This window comes from Aedes aegypti, chromosome 2 (assembly GCF_002204515.2).
Source record: "Aedes aegypti strain LVP_AGWG chromosome 2, AaegL5.0 Primary Assembly, whole genome shotgun sequence".
Taxonomy (NCBI): domain Eukaryota; kingdom Metazoa; phylum Arthropoda; class Insecta; order Diptera; family Culicidae; genus Aedes; species Aedes aegypti.
The window spans coordinates 205,453,982-205,473,814 of record NC_035108.1 but is presented as its reverse complement, the minus strand read 5'-3'; the positions used below and the strand labels follow the sequence as shown (position 1 = coordinate 205,473,814).

The 19,833-nt window shown below is 36.5% G+C and overlaps 1 protein-coding gene across 3 annotated transcripts in view; it reads right to left on the bottom strand.

Annotated features, from left to right (window-relative positions):
* Positions 1-6,304: 6,304 nt before the first annotated feature.
* LOC5570339 (triple functional domain protein) overlaps positions 6,305-19,833 on the bottom strand; it is a 298,245-nt gene continuing 284,716 nt past the window's right edge. For 2 of the 3 annotated variants that reach the window (XM_021843783.1, XM_021843782.1), the window contains exon 16: positions 7,925-8,712. In XM_021843783.1, the coding sequence (XP_021699475.1) occupies positions 8,479-8,712 (234 nt within the window). In that variant the 3' untranslated portion in view covers positions 7,925-8,478. Of the gene's footprint in view, positions 8,713-19,833 lie in introns of all 3 variants that reach the window. The other variant, XM_021843781.1, reaches the window with a different exon arrangement.

Below are 19,833 nucleotides of genomic sequence, written 5' to 3'. Positions count from 1 at the left end.
TGTCTGTAATTCTGTGTATTTCTGTAAAAGATCTTGAAATAATCCTTTCCAAGATTTTATTAGAATTTATTCTTGGTATGGGTTATGTTAGAAGATTACACAAGAGTTGATAACAACTATACAAAATTGAATGTGGGATTTCTGCCCAAGATTCATTTTGAATCGTATCCAAGATAATACTGGATTATTACTTAGGATTCTATAAAAATATTTATCGGGATTCTATCCAGTTTTTTACGCCATAAACTTTGAATCACCCCTTTTTGACGATTCCTGCGTTCACTTTAATATTTTTATGGTTCAATCTATGCAAATTTTGCGTTTCATGTTTATGCAAACGAACGTCAACAAAATTCCTTTTTAAGATCTAGATTCAGAGAACAAAAATCTGAAAGTTTTATCCCGGATTATCTGCGTTTAATACAGTTTAATACTATTTCTTGCCTCTCGATAGGTTATTTTGAGAATTGAACATTGTGAATGAATGTTACGAACTTCACAACGAATTTAGTTCCAAACAAATTGCTACAGTGATCAAATACTAATGATTTTTTAGATTTTCCTGCAAAACATACTTTGGACGACCTTTGAATGAATGTATGGAGTTCGGAGCTATTCTCGTTTAAAGAACATCTCAAATTATATTTGTTTGTAGAACGGCTATTGCAGCATTAATGAAGTTTGCGTAGAGTCTAGCTGCTTAAAGAACTCGTTTTAGATTCATAATAAAAAAAAATCATTGTCTTGTTAATAGCATAATGGAGAATCACTAAATCGAAAATCCTAAGTAAAAAGTAGAGCGATTGACACAAAAAAATGCATTAAAGCTGTGAGATTATTATGTTAATTCTTCATGACGATATCTTTCTAATGTACTTGAAAGTTTAAAAAAATCTTCCGCAGCCAGCCTAAACTTTTTTTCTTATCACTGGGCAGATGATTATCATTGATATGATTACATAAGAAAATGTTCAATGTTAACTCCAATAATTTCTCTCGGGAATCTTGAATTTACTATTCCAGTTGTCTCCAGAGACACTTCCAGCATGAATTGATGAAAGTGGGTCAGGAATAATTCTAATGTTATACAATAATATATACGAATAGCTGTGAAACTTTAAAGGGGTGCTCTCTCAAGATTTGTCTCTTTCAAAATTTCGTCAAGTTGTCACTTATTTTGGCGCCCCTTGGAGGCTGGCGCCCTTGGCGGGTGCCAACCTGGCCAACCGCACGCTACGGCACTGGTCCCACTATGCTTCGTGGAATGGTGACATGTCGCGCTCAGAACGTGACTCGAAAATGGTTACGTTTGATGTCTCAGAGATTGAAAAACAGAAGCGTTATCCAGCTAAAAAATGCTCGAACCATGTCATCTCTCAATCTACCGGCCCAGACGCTTCGCTTCAAAGAACTTCAGAAGCAGTACGTACACTTGAAGGGTTTGATGAAGAATCATCAAGGACGGACATAATGGTTCAATTGCAACAGAAGAGTTATTAGGTTGGAAATTGTATAGATGCTATTCCGGTGAACGGTCGGTGAAGCTAAATCGGTCAGAAGTGAAGTCAGAGCAATCCATCTGAAAGATGGTTTCGAACTCCATGGACCAATGCACGAGTTCACTAGTTTGACGTGTGAGCGGTGCCGAATTCACTTATTGCCATGGTCACGTAAATAACACGGCACACTCAAACGTCAACGAGTGAACGCGTGCATTGGTCCATAATTGGTCGTCAAATAACAAGGTGATTCTGAGAAACCTCGAAGTAGCAGCTACTAGGGTAGAAAAAACACCTGACATCAAACAGAGACACCGATACGGAGCGTACTCTAGGAATGCATTGGAATCACGAAGAAGACAAGTTTGGATTTTCAACGAGGTTCAACGACGAGATTTCGATGCTGATCGAAAACGGTTCAAGACCAACCAAGCGACAGATATTAGAATGCGTGATGAGCTTATTTGACGAGCCCCTCGGTTTACTAGTCTGCCATCTGGTCCACGGCAAAGTGCTCATGCAGGATGTCTGGCGTACAGGCATTAGATAGGATGACACCGTGAGTGACGAGATTATGAAACATTGGGAAAGATGGATTAGCCTGTTTTCCAACGTGAAGGACTTTCGCCTCCCCATATGTTACTTCCAAAATGCTAATTCTTCTCTGTACGATTCACTACAAGTCCATGTATTTGGGGATGCCAGTGAAGTCGCGTACTCCGCAGCTGTATACTTTCGTATCATCGGAGCAGATGGGATCGCACAGTGTTCTTTAGTAGCCGCTAAAACCAAGGTCGCTCCACTGAAGTACGTTATAATTCCACGGTTGGAGCTTATGGCGGCTACCTAGGGGCGCATAGGAAACGTCAAGCACGTGTCACTGAATGTCAAATATCCGATCATTCTCCCTAGACGTCATCATGTAACACTTCTTCTTGTGGATCGTTATCATCGAATCTCCCGACGGAAACAACAAAGTGCGTCAACGATTTTACGTGCTCCAGCTTCGAGTACTGATCCGCAAGGTATCCAAGCTGTGTCAGCGGTGCAAAACAATGAAAGCACGTCCTGAAATTCCAAGAATGGAACTCCTACCAGCAGCGAGGCTATCTCCGTTTGTGCGGTCATTTAGTTTCGTCAGTTTGGATTATTTTGGACCGCGTTTGGAGAAGGTTGGGCGTTCGAATGCAAAAAGGTTGGTAGTCCTCTGCACATTCCTCACCATACGATCAAGGCATGTAGAGGTGGCCTACGATCTACCTACTGCGTCTTGCATTTTATGTATCAATCGCTTCGTAAGTCGCCGTGGAGCGCCACTGGAGCCGATAACGGAAGAAAATTTTGTCGGAGCTGCAAACATTCTGAAGGAACAGATGGAGCGGATAGAATTTGAAGTTTTGCTTCATTCACTACGACGAACACATAGTGGGTTTTCATTCCGCCCTTAGCTCCCCACATGGGTGGCTCTTGGGAGCGCATGGTTCATGCTATCAAAACTGCTCTCTTTCCTCAAGATCGCAAGATGGACGACGAGACCTTGCAGACGATGTTTGTTAAAGCCGAGACCATAATCAACTCTAGGTCGTTAACCTACTTACCACTTGATTCGGACGAGCGGGAAGCCATAACTCCAAACCACTTTCTACTAGGGAGTTCAAGAGGTTTAGTACCCAGCAGTCCCAACAACGGATAACAACAACTGGACAACTTCTGGAAAAGATGGTTACATGCCTTTCAACGTTAACTCGACGAAAAAAAAAATGGTTTGAAGAAGTCAAACCAATCGAACCAGGAAGTTTAGTGATGCTCGTCGACGATGTCAAGAGAAATGGGTGGATACGAGGACGTGTATTGGAGGTAGTTGGCCTAGAGCGTCCAAAATTACATTGGTTACCGTAGTTTGGCAAGCATTGAAACACACAAAAAGTCGAGAAAATTTTTAATCCTTATAAACCTTGTTCAGACAGATGGGTTTATTCTACGAGTGGCGTGAGATGAAAATTCTGGACAAACATTTCAAAAGGGTACATCGACATTGGTAAACATTGCCTTTGCAAGACGCTGTTGAGCCCAATTCAACTCGATTATGCTCACCAATACCACTTTCAGGAAGAGCTAACACCAATCTAGCTGATAATTGTGTTAGTTTGCGTGGGCGGGCTAAAAAGAGCTCAACAGCAACGTTTCTTAACAAAGGCTCAAGACCTCTTGGGCTCTTCTCAAATGTTTGTCCAGAAATGTCGGTCTCGTATAGTTTGGTGACAATACTCGACTCGAGAGAAGTGACTCTCCACTTGGTTTACACGGCCCAAGGGTTTAGCGTTTATCGCTACAACTATTTGTGCCCCTAATGAAGCTTATTATTTTAGGACATACAATTTGACAGCCAATTGTCTTAAGGTCCATTTATTTTTTTTTTTCGCATGTTACGTGGATGTCATTAGTCAATTTAAAATACGTGTGTCATTCCGTCGACTCATGTGGGACACAAAAATGTTCAGTGGCGTATGGATATGTTTTGAGAGAATAATAACAAGAGACAGAATCTAATTATTATTTTGATCGTTTTTCATGCAATTTATTTACTGCTTTTCACATGTTACTTTTTAATCTTTTTTCGCGAATAACGTTCGCGATTTTTAGATTTCTTTTGAACCGACTCATTTTCATTTCCTTAAATAGAGGATTTTAGGTGATTGTGTAATTTATAATTAGGATAAATTCATAAATTAAACATAACATATTACTAGTAAATATTATCACACAAATTTTACAGAACTTTTATCTGCGTCATTTTTCTTCCTTTATCGTTTTGTTCTTCTCCGAGCGAACCATTCACACATAACATACCTGTAATCGGTTATTCCTCAGCTTGTATTTCATTTGTTGTTTTACTTAATGATAAACGCGCGTTACAAAATTAAGAAACGCAACCGCAGGCGCAGACACTGCGATGCTCGCTGATTTGCGAACACAATATTTTGGTTATCCTTTTTTATTCTGATGCAAAAATCACCATTCGTACAATGTGGACCGAAAAAAACTATATTTCACTCATTTGTTTGCTTTCAATCACAGTTTGATAAGAAGGTGAAACGAGTTGAAGTGTGATTGGTGAAATTAGGGATATTAATTGTACGTTCAATAGGTTGGTACTTGTTATATACAAAATTGGTGCGACACGCTTCGTAAATCCGAGAAATTAACCGTTGTTCCTTCTTTCGTACTGCCAAAAGCTTTAGGAAAGGTAAATGATGTCTGGTCGCAAAGAAAAAGCCGGTAGTAATATATTTTTTGCGCAGCTTCCATTCGGTTATCTACAGTGAACAATTTACAACTGTTTTCTTGTCACGTCTAGGGGAAACATTCATTTGTACAGCTTTGTATAGTTTCATTCGCATTGGATTCTTACTGTGAGATCGATGTGGGATTGAGGGTAGTCACACTGTTAGGCGAAATGAAGAATTAGGATTCGAATCAAACAAACATTTGATTAGTGTAGCTGATAAATTGATTACCAAAATAATACTGTCACGCCCTTACTGTTTTAATGCAGCGAAATCACTCGAAATTTACATTGAGTTGCGAATTCGATTGCATACGTTTTGGTCTCTCAAGGGGCTCCGCAGCTTGAAGGTTGAATCGTCCATCTCGCGAATAGGGAGTCGTGGGTTCGACCCCCACCGGAGCACGTGGTTTCTTTTCGCAGTTTCAATTTCAATTTTGTACATTTGACACGTGTTTCGTCGTGTACATGTAAACTTCAAAAACCTTATAACAGCTAGATTTCTTGACAATTAATTAACAATCTAGAAATCTTGTGAAATGTTCTTTCAGTGATTTTTCCAGAGATATTTGGGTAATTCTACGACTGGCGTGAGGTGAGAAGTATCGGTGTCGTATAGCGAGGTGACAATTCTCGACTCAAGTGAAGTGACTCTCCATTTGACACGGCGAGTCACTTCACTCGAGTCGAGAATTGTCACCTCGCTATACGAAACCGACAATTCTCACCTCACGCCACTCGTAGAATAAACCCAATTCCTTCAGAATCTTACCACATGGAAAATAAGTTCATAAAAACCGCATCTATCAATAATAATTTGATTCTTCATGAAAACTGTTGTCAGACAAACAGCGCAATGTATTTATGATTGATTTGCGGAGTGCTGTCAATTATCATAATGATTTTAATCATTAACTCGGTGTGTCATTAACCCAAGGTAAGCATTGAATAGGACAGGAACGAACAATTTGGAATAAAGCCGTTTGGCAAGGTCATTTGGCATAACCAGAATTATATCCCTTCTTTCTTTATGTTATTCCAAGTGACCATTATGCCATACGACCGTTATGCCAAATGTCCGTTATGATAAATGGCTTTATGCCAAATGACTCAGACCCGAATATGACTCAACTTTACCCAACATTAGAATTTAAAAGTGGTTTCATATCGAATTGAGGAAAAAATATACTTAGTGGGATTAGGGGCCTAATGAGCATTCGGGGCGAAATGGACATTTGCTGAGAAAATGGAACTTATTTATTTGATGATTCATCCAAAGACAAATTAAAGACCACCATGTCCCTTGCAGTTGCCCAACATTTCATGGCTCATAAGGTAATCTAGAATGCCGTGAAAAGTGTACTGCGATCTATCAAACTTGGGTACCTTTTGCACTACCGAGGGACCAAATGCAGTACTAGAAGTGGTACCCAATCTGAGCCCGAGTGGGACGGACCTGATTCATCTGTATTAAAATAGCATTTATAATAGATAGAATTCTTTATGCATCTTTAGAACGCTAAAATAAAATCTAGTCTGGTCTGTTTGAACACCGACCAGTTGTCCTCTGAAATTTGATTTTATTTTTTTCTCAGCTTCAAATTGGTTCATAAGCAAGGCGATGGAAGAATCATTTTTTTGAAAAAAGTAACTAAGCTAAAGCAGTTTTTTATTGATAATGTGAAAGAGGGGAGCCCTTCTGCATATCAGTACGTTTGACACCCATTAATAATACATTTTTTTTCCTGAATTCCACGAAAGTGTTCATTTTGCCCCGGTACCTTCTTACCAGCCTTGTTTTTAACCCAATTTTCTATCTTGTTTTTTTCTGGTGTTTGATAAAATTTATTCAATTTATTGAATTAATGAAACACATTGTTGGTACTTATTACAAACTTGGAAACTAGCTCAGGGTAACTGAAAAACATTGCCATTTTATGATCTTAAAATAAGCATTTGCCTTTGTCCATTATGCCCCAAATACCACTATAAGGAACCTTGTATCGATCTGAATTACTAAAACTGCGTTTTCCGCTTTTTTATAAGACAACAGAAACACTATTGTGGTGCTATTTTTCTTTCGATGAGTGTAGTTGTAAATCGATTACGATTGGATCACCAGATGGCTCCACAATCATTCTGTATTTAATCGTTTTTACAATAAACGCATTCTTCGAACTGTTCATTGTGCATTTTTTTCATCCCCGAACTACCTCAGTTGACTTCATAAATACGGCAACACGATAATGCTTAATTGCATCAAATAGACCGGTTGTCTTTAGGGCACTTATTCTTCATAAATCTAAGAGAAGTGCACAAGAGACAGCAATCCCATTTTTTGTTTGTAATTTCGTACATTTGTTTGTAAGTTTGCAGTCATAATTAAAAAAAAATAACTTTGAAATCCAGTGGGAAAACACATTTTTATACGATTGGACAAAGAAAAAATAAATACGTGGAATCACATAAGATACCAAACCGATCTACTCATGATGCCTTTTCAAAACTTGAATAATGCTCGCAAAATAGAGCAACCTAAACCCAAAAAAACATACTGCTACGCATTCCAGAAATACTCTTCCATTCTTAATGCATTCACGCGGAGAGCCTTCAGGTGGAACATCCTATCCTGACTGTTGCTGTTATCCCAACTCACCGGAAACGATGCTTTCCCTGCCTTGCTTGTTACAAAGTACTAATACGGGACGAAATTCAATCAAAACTACGCGATTTAAAATGATCGAAAAATATGCTCCTCTTTTCTGGTTGTTGTTGTTGTTGTTTGCGTCTTCTTCTACCATTTGTATGTAAGGTTGTGTCCTTCTTCAATCCTGTTTTCCAATCATGGTTTACCGTTTCTATGGGGATAATCCGATTTGGTAAGGTTTTGCATGCGGTTTTCTCATATCATTTCTTTAAAACTGCCGCGGTTACCCTTGTTTCGGTTTGTTTTGCTCTTGTTTGGTATTCACATTTTTCTTTAGGTTTTGCTGAATATAGTAAAGTCAATAAAATATATTTTGTTACCCACTTTGGTGGATTTATGTTTTGCTGCTATTGAATTACACTAGCTGTTGTTTGTTTTTGTTTATTTTTTTTTCTGCTGCAGTTTTGTAATTTCTCGCTGTTCTACTCATGAATGCAATATAAATGTAGAATTTGTTTTATGTTATGTTATCCATATTAAACGCTCCACGTGCGCGATTTTCACAAACCATTATTTTTTGGTAAGGGTTCTCATTGTTCAATGATTTACTTTTTGATCATCACTTTTTTGTCTGTATATTGATGTTTGTCATACTCGTTTTCTGTATAATAATTTACTTTAATTACAAATTGTTCATACTTTGTGGCTTACCTAAGATTTGTAGGTTGTTGTTCTTAAAATTTGATGTCAATCCCTCACATTGGGTTTAAAATGTGAGCCTATATCCGCTGCTGGCTGGTGTCATCACTGCTTCGAACGATGCGGCGGCTGGGAGCTTTAGTATAAAATCAAACCGTTTGAAACTCGTGTACCTTACCGTTCACCCGGGTCGTCGTCCTAGATGGTTTGCGTTCCTTCCCCATGGTTCGCCGAATGTTGATTGTAAACAGATGCTTTTCGCTTCGCTTTTTAAAGTCATCACGCTTCCTACAGCATGATTGTGTATGTTTTGCTTGTTACAGTTTGGTTGTTTTGTTGGTTGGTATTTATGAGTCCTTTGTTAGTTCCTTCTGGTAGGCGATAGGACTTTGTATTGCTTTTAGAAAGTCATTCTGCGTCTGCAAAATGTTGCGAATTGTGTTGAGCCACTCGTTGTGCAGCTCGATCGTTGGCGCTGTGCAGATAAAGCTGAGACTGGAGCGCTGCGGATCGATTGAGCAAAGCGAGAACCGATTTCCATTGGTTTGGTCGGATAAGTCCTGCAGGGTCATTTTGTTCACCTGAAAGTAGTAATAAACGAAGGTTTTGTTGAGCAATCAATAGCTCTTTAGTCTATATGCATTAAGGCCCAAGTAAAAATGGAGCAAATGTCAAAAGTGAAAAAGCAATTTTCGACGTTAAAATCGACAAATCAAAAAAAAAAAATATAAACACACAGCTGTTTTATTTCCAAAATAAAAAGGCTGTGTATTTAAATTTTTTTCAATTTGTTGATTTCAAGGGCGAAAACTGCTTTTTCATTTTTGACATTTGCTTCATTTTTACTTGCACTTTAAGAAATGTAAGTTTCACTGCCAGCATCGAACTTTGTAGAACTTGTAAAATATACAAGTAGCACTTGCTGCATTTACAGCATATAATCAAATTGCAACTTCTCAAGTTCAAAAAGGGGCGTGCGCGATAAATATTGGTTAACTTGAACCTAATTAGCCTAATCAGTTTTAGCTTGCAAGACGACAGTGTTTTCTGTGATTTTTCGCCTTTGACGTATTTCAATAGATGCCGATCTGGTTTTACCCTGCTATTCTTTTTTTGTGATGTGATTTCAAAAAGCGATTCCCGGTCAGTCCAAGATCTTTTCGTAATGGAAATTTCCTTGACTTTCCTGGGCATAAAGTACTTGCCACACGATATACGAATGCGAAAATGGAACTTTGGCAAAGAAATCTCTTAGTTAATAACTAAGCTGAGAAGCAGGTTCTGTTTCAGTGAAGATTCAATGCCAAGAAGAAGAAGTAAATTGCAAACAGCTCAATCATTGATATTTCTGTTGGTAAGTTCAATAGAAATACGTCTATTTATCGTGTTATTCAACAAATAATGAGTCATCATCAGTTGACAAACACTGAGTTTTGGAAAGTGCCTTTCGCAGTGAACAGTGATGCAAATGCTCACTACATCATCTCAGGCAGCTCAGATGTTAAACGATTTTTTTTCCTAGAATTCCTCGAGAGATTACTTTTTTGACATAATTTTCCAGAAAAAATATTAGAAAAGCAAACCGTGACTCATTAGAAAATGTTCAGAGATATACCATCAGTGCACCAGATTTTTATTTATTTATTTGACGTCAAGCATTTTGTAGACCATTCTAAATTACATTGTGTTCTTAATATCTATATGTTTATATATTATAAATTTGTTGAGTATACTCGATTCATAATTCATTCCTCAGTTACTATAGTTTTGTATATCAAAAAAGTATTTTTTCAGTTTTGCTCGAGACATGTTAACATCAATCATTTCACAATGCTGATTATATATAGCCATCATCTGATTCAACGGACTAAATTTAGCGTAGTTCGTGCGATGATGACCTACTGTGAACAAGTAACGATTGCGCAAGTGACGAGTTGGAGTATGAAAATTCAGTTTTGAAAGTATATCAGCAGAATCAATGCGCTGTGAAACAATATCGTTAACAAAAGAAACCATAGCATAATCACGACGCACTTTCAGTGACTTCATATTGATAAGCATGCATCGTGATTCATATGAAGGTAGAGGAAGTACTGACCAGCCTAAATTACGTAGTGCGTATAATAAAAACTGCTTTTGTATCGATTCTATACGTTCTTCCGTATTCCGCTCATTTGTTTAAATGTTTATTATAAAATTACTATTGTGTCGATCAATGCTATTTTTATGTCACAATATAGCTCCAAGTATAGGTAATCAGCAGCAAAATAAAATGAATATGAAAAACTTTCATTAAAAATTGTTTATTTCCATGTGTAACTACTTCTAAGTGTTCCTATTTCCGCTCTCGATATACAGATTTCATGACGAACATACTAAAAAATGCATTATTTCGAATTTTGCTATTTATCCTGATAATGTTATGGTCGAACCATATCTACAACAACAATAAAGAAGACTGTATTCTAAAATCGATTTTTTTTTTCAATATCGTTATTCTTATTGCATGAGCAGCTATTGGAACACAAAAAAATATCTACTGGTCCAATAGCCGCTGACAGGGTCTTGTGTTTCTAATATAAGAAGTTATTTAAACCAATGAAAATAATGTCAGACGGCTTCATATAAAAGTTGATATAGCTAGACGATATCCGTGCGAAAAAGATCGCATTTTTATACGAAAAATCCGTTTTTATAGTAGTTTGCGGTACTGGTGCACTGATGTTATTCCTACATGAATCTTCCAATGTTTCGAACTAGAATTTCATTATGGATTTTTTTAGTGTACTTCCTTGAATCAATTCAATTATTACAATAAGGATCCTTCCAGGAATTTGCCTGTAAATTTTTGATCTTCATATTTCCCGGGTAGCTTTATAAAAAAAAAATTACTATCTATTTTCAAACAAAAACCATCGCACCATGTACTTATCATATAATTCTAACCAATGAACTCACTACATCGCTAGTTATATTTCGATGCTAATTTTTCGTTTTTTTTTTTTTTTTTTGTATGGTACTCAGTTGGAGCTGCCTGACAGCTTAACTTGTCAAGGCTTCCCTCTACCGGGACCAATACTCAGACGGACTAGGCAATGGCGCCCACATGAACACTGTTTTTTATTAGTATTGTGACGTGGTAGTTTTTGAAAAGTACCCATATTCCCTTGCTTCTGAGAAAAGGAAGCATTATGAAAATCAGCAGCTCCATTAGAATTTGTTTGAAATAGTAGTGCATTACTAATAGTCTAGTCGAAATGGCAATGGCGCCCACATGAACACTGTTTTTTATTAGTATTGTGACGTGGTAGTTTTTGAAAAGTACCCATATTCCCTTGCTTCTGAGAAAAGGAAGCATTATGAAAATCAGCAGCTCCATTAGAATTTGTTTGAAATAGTAGTGCATTACTAATAGTCTAGTCGAAATGGTTTTGAATAATTTGTCATACAAGTGCTATTCTGATTACTATTGTCTTTTACGTAAGATTAGAGTCTTAAATGTCAAGTGTCGTCAAATCTTAACAAAATTAGGCTGTTTAGTAGTAGTTCTAGTTAATTTCATTTTTTGTTGTTAAAAGTATTTATTGGTCATTAGGTTCATATATCCTTAAAGAAAAAAGTCGCTTTCCTTGTCTGTTCAACAATTTTTCGAAACTAGCAAGTGTACCCTAATGATCGATCTCAGCGTCTTACTTTCCATAGTCATTTTTATAGTGAATATTGAAGAGTAAAGTTACCTTAGGCTTCTATTACAGTCTCCTACAAGATTCAGTTTTCGGTGGCAAATGCAATGCCCTACTTTCTACTTGTAAATTTTGCGAAAATGAAGCTGGAATTAGATTATTTATACCGCTGTTACAAAAGAGGTATTTCTTATTATGGCAATGTAAAAACCATATTAAAATAAGATTGTCGCCACTTATTTCTACTCAGTGAATCTACTAGTCATTTTCCTAAGAGTTCCTAAGTATTCCCTACGTCGTATATGATAACGATGTATCTAGCTAGCTAATAGTAAGAGTGGCTACGGATCATTCTGGTTAGCAGAATACGAACTGAACGTCACCAATAGTATTAATGTCCACTTCGAATAGATTAATTATTTGAAATGGGCATCAATTCTATCAATGACGCAGAATGTCCGTTGGATCACATCCGAGATATTATTGCGTCTATGCCATATGAATTATGACGCGGCTTTAAGCAAAAAATGCCAAAATGTGATACCACCACTACAGGTTACGCCTTTGGTTTCCATCATATGGGCTAATGGATTATGCCCTCCCATCGCGGCAAGGTCGCATAACCAAGGGGAGGGGTTTTTTTGTAACGAAATAGTTGATCATAAAATATATATCGGTTTTTGACGAATTTCGCTATATAAAATAAAGGAACTTTCAAGCGATATTTTCTATGAATTCAGTAGGCTTATAAAGTTTTCATGGATGTTACAGTCACAATTTTAATATAAAGACTCTAGTTGGATCAATAAACTCCACAAGGACTTTTGCTTAATGCTATCAACTTTGTTGTTCTGAAGCCTAGCGTTTGAAATGAAACTATAATTTCTTTAGAGAAACATGAATACATTACTCATAAAGAACAGAAATAACCACCAAATTTACTGGTATAAAATACATAAAGGGTCGATGAAGCCGCATGACTAGGAACAAATATTCGAATAAAATCGAAAAATAAAGCCAGTGGCATTGTTTTAACGCCTGAAAACTTTTATCACGGTTTTGTAAAAAAACAGAAATACAAAAACATTTTTTTTGTGTTTATTGTCGCTTGTGCTACTATAGCCTATAATACAAAGCAAAATACAAATCAAAAACGTGTTTTTACAAAACTTTTACATTTTTGTTTTAAAAAGTGGATCAAAAGCTTTTGATTGATATAAAAAAGTTCTAATTTTAATATTGTTTTAAGAAAAATAGTTTTTCTTAGTAGTGCTACTAAAGGAACAATAGGTTTCCTATAGACGCAAGGAAGCTTAAATTATAAGCAAAACTGTATATTTTTTCTTTTTTTTTTTTAACAAAATCGAGTACTTAGGTAAGTGGTTCCTGAACTTCATGTTAAAAATGTATTGCAACGATTTGTAGCAAAACGGCCGTAAAAAGCTACTAATGCGTTTATAGGGGACTGTCTACTAAGGGAACACCGACCCTACACGAAATACGTATAATTTAAAAAATAAAATTCCACCAAATTTGTTTTATTTTCAAGTTTTTCAGAATTTCCCGGGATCCCGGGATTTCCCGGGAAATGGTAATTTTATTTCCCGTTTCTCGGGAAATCAAATCCCGGGAAATTTGAAAACTCTAGTGACATTACATCAAAGAAGGAATACCTACAACGGTTCATGCTGGAATTTCTCCAAGGGATCCACAATGTTGTTTTCCAATAGGCCTCTGCACTGTTTTGATTTTGTATGGGATTTTGACGTTCACTGACCTTGTTTACTAATTTCATGGAAGAGTGAAAGAGAGAGAATGATTTTTGTGCAGAGCCCCATAGTTCCATCTACAATTAACTCTCCTCAACTCGATATTGAAGGGACCGTCGAGTTAGGGAGGGAGGGAGGTATCGAAATACAGAACACATATATTTCAAATTTTAAACTTTTCATTATTTTGACAAGGTACATTCAAATTAGTAATTTTAATGCAAAAAACATCAACGCATTTACCTATGTGACACCCATCAAACGGTATGCAAATATTGAAAATTGTATCACCCAGAAATGGGCAGCAGTGTTGATAGACTCACACTCAAAATCTCAATCAATACGCTCTCCCGTGAGAGCAAACTCATTAGAGATCTGCTTCGTAAATCTCAAGCTTGAGATTTTGATGCAAAATCAACTCAATCAACTCAAACCGTAAAAAATGATTCAGTCGCAAAACCCGGCAAAAACTGGTGAAACCCGAATGTTGTTGTTTACGTTAGAAAGGATTCAGATAATTTTTCAAGTCTAACAAGAAATCATTGCCGTGTGTGAGTAAACTGTGGAAATACGAGACAATGAGTTAAAAAGGTGAGCCAACTCATCCATGATTTTTTGACTGCTGAGTTGCATGATTGACAACTCACACATGATAAATCTCAAGCGTGAGTTGTGAGAAATTGAGTTTTTCACAACACTGATGGGCAGACCTTAATTTTACTACCAATTTAATCATAATATTCAAATTCATGAACTTTGTCAACTTTTCGCGGACATTTGGAACTTTTCGTGAAAATATCAAGTTAGAGAGGAAAACTCACATAGGAAACTGAATCAGATAGCATCGAGCTAGGGAACATCGAGTTAGAGAGGTATCGACTTACAGAACTATCAAAGCATGCTAGATTGGAGGGACCGCGCATTCCATCGTGTTATGGGTAATATCGAGATAGAGAATATCAAATAAGGGAGAGTTGACTGTATAAAATTTTACCTGCAGCTCTTCTGAGGAATCCATAAAAAATCTTCGAGAAATTCTTACAGGTTCTTACAATGGAAAGAAATCCAGAAATTGACATTTTTTAAAAGTTTTGGAGTAAATTGTGAGGAATAATTTTAAAAGGAATGTTTGAGAGGGAAAAAATCAGTTACAAATCTCTGAATGAATTTCTAATGGAAATTCTGAGCAACAGAATTCAAAAAGGGATTTGAATCTTTTGAGGAGTTGTAGTAATCAGGGGAAAATATCTAGATTACTGAGGTAGTGGCTGATAATTCTGACAGACCCATTAAGAATCTCATGATACTCATGATTCTTATCTCATCATATTTTGTGAAATCTGTAACAATTGAAAATTGTTCGAGTAGGTTTGTTATTTTAAAAATTAAAATCGATGTAAAACAGAAAAATATGTTGGAAAATTTTTGAAGAAAACCTTGAAGTAGCGATGAAGCCATTGAGTGTCTGAATAATAGGAAATGAGACCACATGTCTGGAAAACAAGACCAAAAATGAGCAAAAAAGAAAAAAAAACAGATAAAATAGGAACCAGGAAATACGCAACAAGTAATTGTATAGAGATTCCACCTCTTTGTTGATTCCAGATTTTTGTTGAAATTCCTCGTGACTTCACATTGCGTCAGATCAATTTTAAATTAAATCTAGCATTTGTCAGAAATTCTCTTCTGGTATTAGTGTCAATATTAGTTCAGATAATTCACCAAGCGATTCTTACGCTGATTTATCCTGGGAGTCCTTTAGGATATCTCTAGGGATACTATCAAGAATACAACTAGTTGTTCTCTCCAGAGATTTTTCCAATGGCTCTTCTTCAGTTACCAGCCAGACATCACATGCGTCGAACGCTCTTCGTTACCTTTCTCGCTTTCACATTCGCAGTTCGTGGAAAATGTGCGGTACGCGGGTAAACACACTAGTGGTGGATTTCAGTGTTCTCCCTGTTCGCCCTGAAGTGGCGAAGGTGCACCAGTTTTTAGAGGACGTTAAGAGTATACAGTTGCATCATGCACGCAACTGTGTACTGATTAAAATGACGACGAGAGAAATCGTCACACACTACCAATTAGAGCATAATTGGAAGCGAACAATGCTGTCAAACAATGTGAAATTTCGTATTCCGGTCTACGTTGATTGCGAGGCAGTAACAGTCCGGGTCGTGACCTTCCGCCATCGATGACTGTTTGTTGGAGGTTATTGTCGATCAAATTGTCTCTAACACAAATGAAAACGACAATCTAAAGCTCCGGGAATAGGAAACTTCTCCTCAGTAGAACGAAGTGTTTCTTGCTTCGTAATATACTTCATCAATTGATTTTAAAGAAACTTCCAGAAAGTACAGTATGGCCCATAAAAAATGCGAAAATCGTCATACATGATATCATATCATCATTTTATGGTACACGCAAAAAAAATTGTGCGGTAAAAACTACCATTTTAGGGGGTTAACTTAAGCGCTCGCACCGGCAATTTTCAGCAGACCAGAAATGCGCTTGATTTTACCATGCCTGTAGTTGGAATCAGATTGTTGTAAATTATTTCTGTCAAATGTACCAGTAATGCGGTGGGGTGTACCGTAAACATAGTAAATTGGTCTGAATTTCCATGTTAGTTTTTAGAATGGGCGTAGTCAGCTAAAATAGTTATTTTTACTACAGATTTTTTTCCCGTGTAGTTTTAACATAGAAAATGTGAATGAAACATAAATATCATTCATTACTTGTATTGTTTAATCTATTAGACTCAGTTTATCGCTTTGAACATAATTTTTATCTGTTACTTTCACCTTACCAGAGAGGAATTGGAAGCATACCTTCAAATTTGATCGTGCGGACGTCGAGTTCAATATCTGTGTGATGAAAGCTTCTAAAACATCAACGATGGCTTGAGATTCTTCACAGGCCTTGTCTCCAGCATACGCCCATATCAAATGATAGAATTAATTCATACCTGGGAAATTGGAGACTTAAACATATTTTCGAAAAAAACGGTCCATTTTGGAGAACTTTGGTTGAACCTTCATATAAGTGTGATAAGCGGCTCCGTTTTGCTCAAAACCTTTGAGCTAGTATTAATATAAGTTGTCTGTAACCGAAGGAACAAATTTCATCCTCAAAAATTTGTTAAAGGCCTCCGTATTTATTTTTTATTCAACTTTAACAAAAAATAAAGGCATATCAAACCTATAAGACGCAAATGCCCTCAAAACTATGACCCTGGCGAAATATTTTATTGTGATCATGAAAAACACGTTTTCTAAGAACTCCTCCATCCTCTGATACCAAACAAACTAAAATTTTCAACAATAAAGTGTGATGTTTGAAGGTGGAAAGTTTATCACCAGAGTATACGACAATCAGACGCTGTTTCTAGCTTTGGGTGGACAAAACCTTTGAACTTATCTGCTTTATTACATTATTTAGGACAGTAAGAAAAATATGACACAAAATGTCTTGAATAACGAAGTTGTGTCTACAATAATCAGAAATAACATTCACTATCAAAAACAATGAAAATAACGCTTGTTGATGCTATATTCACGTTCAAACAATTTTCGCATTTTTTTATGGGCCATACTGTAGCTTATCATTTTTAGTTGATATTTTTAACAAATGTTTTCAATTAGCATATTTTCCTGACAAATAGAAAAATGCTAAGGTTGTTCCAATTTTAAACCCAGAAAAAAATCCTGCAGAAGCTGCTAGCTATCGTCCAATCAGTTTGCTTTCCTCCATCAGTAAACTTTTTGAACAGAATGATGGCCCACATCAACGAAAATTCAATTTTTGCCAATGAACAGTTCGGTTTCCGCCATGGACATTCGACCACTCATCAACTTTTACGTGTGACAAATTTGATCCGTTCCAACAAATCTGAAGGCTATGCTACTGGTATTGCTCTTCTAGACATAGAAAAAACATTCGACAGCAACTTTAATTTTCCAACATACATTGTTAGAATAATTCAAAGTTATCTGTCAAATCGTACACTTCAGGTTAATTATCAGAACTCCAGGTCTGAAAGACTTCCTGTAAGAGCTGGTGTTCCTCAAGGCAGCATTTTGGGACCAATATTATACAATATTTTCACATCTGACTTACCTGAGTTACCTCAGGGATGTCAAAAATCCTTGTTTGCGGATTACACAGACCTCTCCGCCAAATGACGAAGCCTGCGTATCATCTGTAGTCGATTTCAAAAAAGTTTGAATATTTTTTCTTCAAACTTGCAAAAATGGAAGATTTCTCCTAATACTTCCAAAACTCAACTAATAATATTCCAACATAAACCAAAAGCTCTTTATTTGAAACCTTCAAGTAGACATGTTGTCACGATGAGAGGGGTTCCAATAACTTGGTCAGATGAAGTTAAGTATCTAGGGCTCATGCTAGATAAGAATTTAACTTTCAAAAATCACATTGAGGGCATTCAAGCCAAATGTAATAAATATGTAAAATGTCTTTATCCCCTTATTAATAGAAAATCAAAACTTTGTCTTAAGAACAAGCTTTTGATATTCAAACTAATTTTCAGGCCAGCCATGTTGTATGCTGTACCAATATGGACAAGCTATTGTAATACCAGGAAAAAAGCTCTGTAGAGAATTCAAAACAAAATTTTGAAAATGATTCTGAAGCTTCCTCCTTGGTATAGTACCAATGAGTTACATAGAATATCCAATGTTGAAACACTGGAGCAAATGTCAAATAAAATCATTAATAATTTCAGGCAAAAATCGTTGCAATCTTCTATTGCCACGAATAATGCGTTATATGTTTAGGTTAAGTTAGGTTAAGTAAATTAAAAACGTTTTTTTTCCTCTTATAAGCAGGTGAAATCAACTCACCTGTAAAAAATCTGAACTGCTACGGCAAATGAAATGTAATATGTTGTTAACAAAATGTTAATAAAATTTTAAATTTGTTTTACCAAATTAGGATGATAGTGTTTTCTAATAACACAGAACACCTAAATATAAGAAATGAATGTAATGCTTGGAATGATACTAATAAAGAAATTGAAAAAAATCAATTGCTTTTGATTCGAATTAATGCTCTTATTTTCAAAGATTTATGATTCTTTTAATCATCAGCTATTCTTTAAGGGCCACGTTAGAATCAAAATATGTGTGCGTTCGATTTTGAGAATGTAGCTGTGACAAAAAATCATCAATAAAACTGATCTTCTTCTTCTTTTTAGCGTTACGTCCCCACTGGGACAGAGCCTGCTTCTCAGCTTAGTGTTCTTATGAGCACTTCCACAGTTATTAACTGAGAGTTTACTATGCCAATGACCATTTTTGCATGTGTATATCGTGTGGCAAGTACGAAGATACTCTATGCCCTGGGAAGTCGAAAAAATTTCCAGCCCGAAAAGATCCTCGACTGGTGGGATTCGAACCCACGACCCTCAGCTTGGTCTTGCTGAACAGCTGCGTGTTTACCGCTACGGCTATCTGGGCCTTGACTGATGGTAATGCTGAAATTGATACTGTTTTCACATGGGACAATTATGTGAATAGGGGCAGTCTAGACGAATCGCATATAGTCACGACTTCAAGTCAAACAGTACAACTCGAAAGAACAGCCTATAACTCAAAGAAGGTACACTGATTAAAATATTTAAAACTTATAATGGCAACCTCGAAAGAACAGCCGATGATTGAAAGAAGGAAAAATCACTGATAGAAATGTTAGCAGTCATTACGCCGACAACTATTACACCACTAGATAAACCTCACGTTCGGGGTTATGGTTTTCGGAGTACTGGTTTTCGGGGCAATGGTATTCGGGGAAGTGTTATAGGACCAGTATCATCGTATTTGCCACACGATATACGAATGCGCGAAAATGGCAACTTTGGCAAAGAAAGCTCTCAGTTAACTGTGGAAGTGCTCATTTGATCACTAAGCTGAGAAGCAGGCTCTGTCCACGTACAGTGGCAGTGAGGACGTAATGTTCAGAAAAAGAAGAATCTTTGCAAAAAAAAATTCGTTGAGGAACTTCATGAGGACGCTCCAAACGAATTTATTGAGAGATCCGTGAAGAATTTGTGCAGGAACTCCAGGAGTGTGATCTTAAGAAAATTCTGGAAAACCACTAAAGCTATCAGCGTTGGACTGCTAAAAGATTTCCTGAATGAAATTTTGGAAAAAAAATTCTATTAAGAATACCTTGAGAAACCTTAGAAGTTATTTCTATATGAATCACTGGAAGACACGCTGAAGAAATT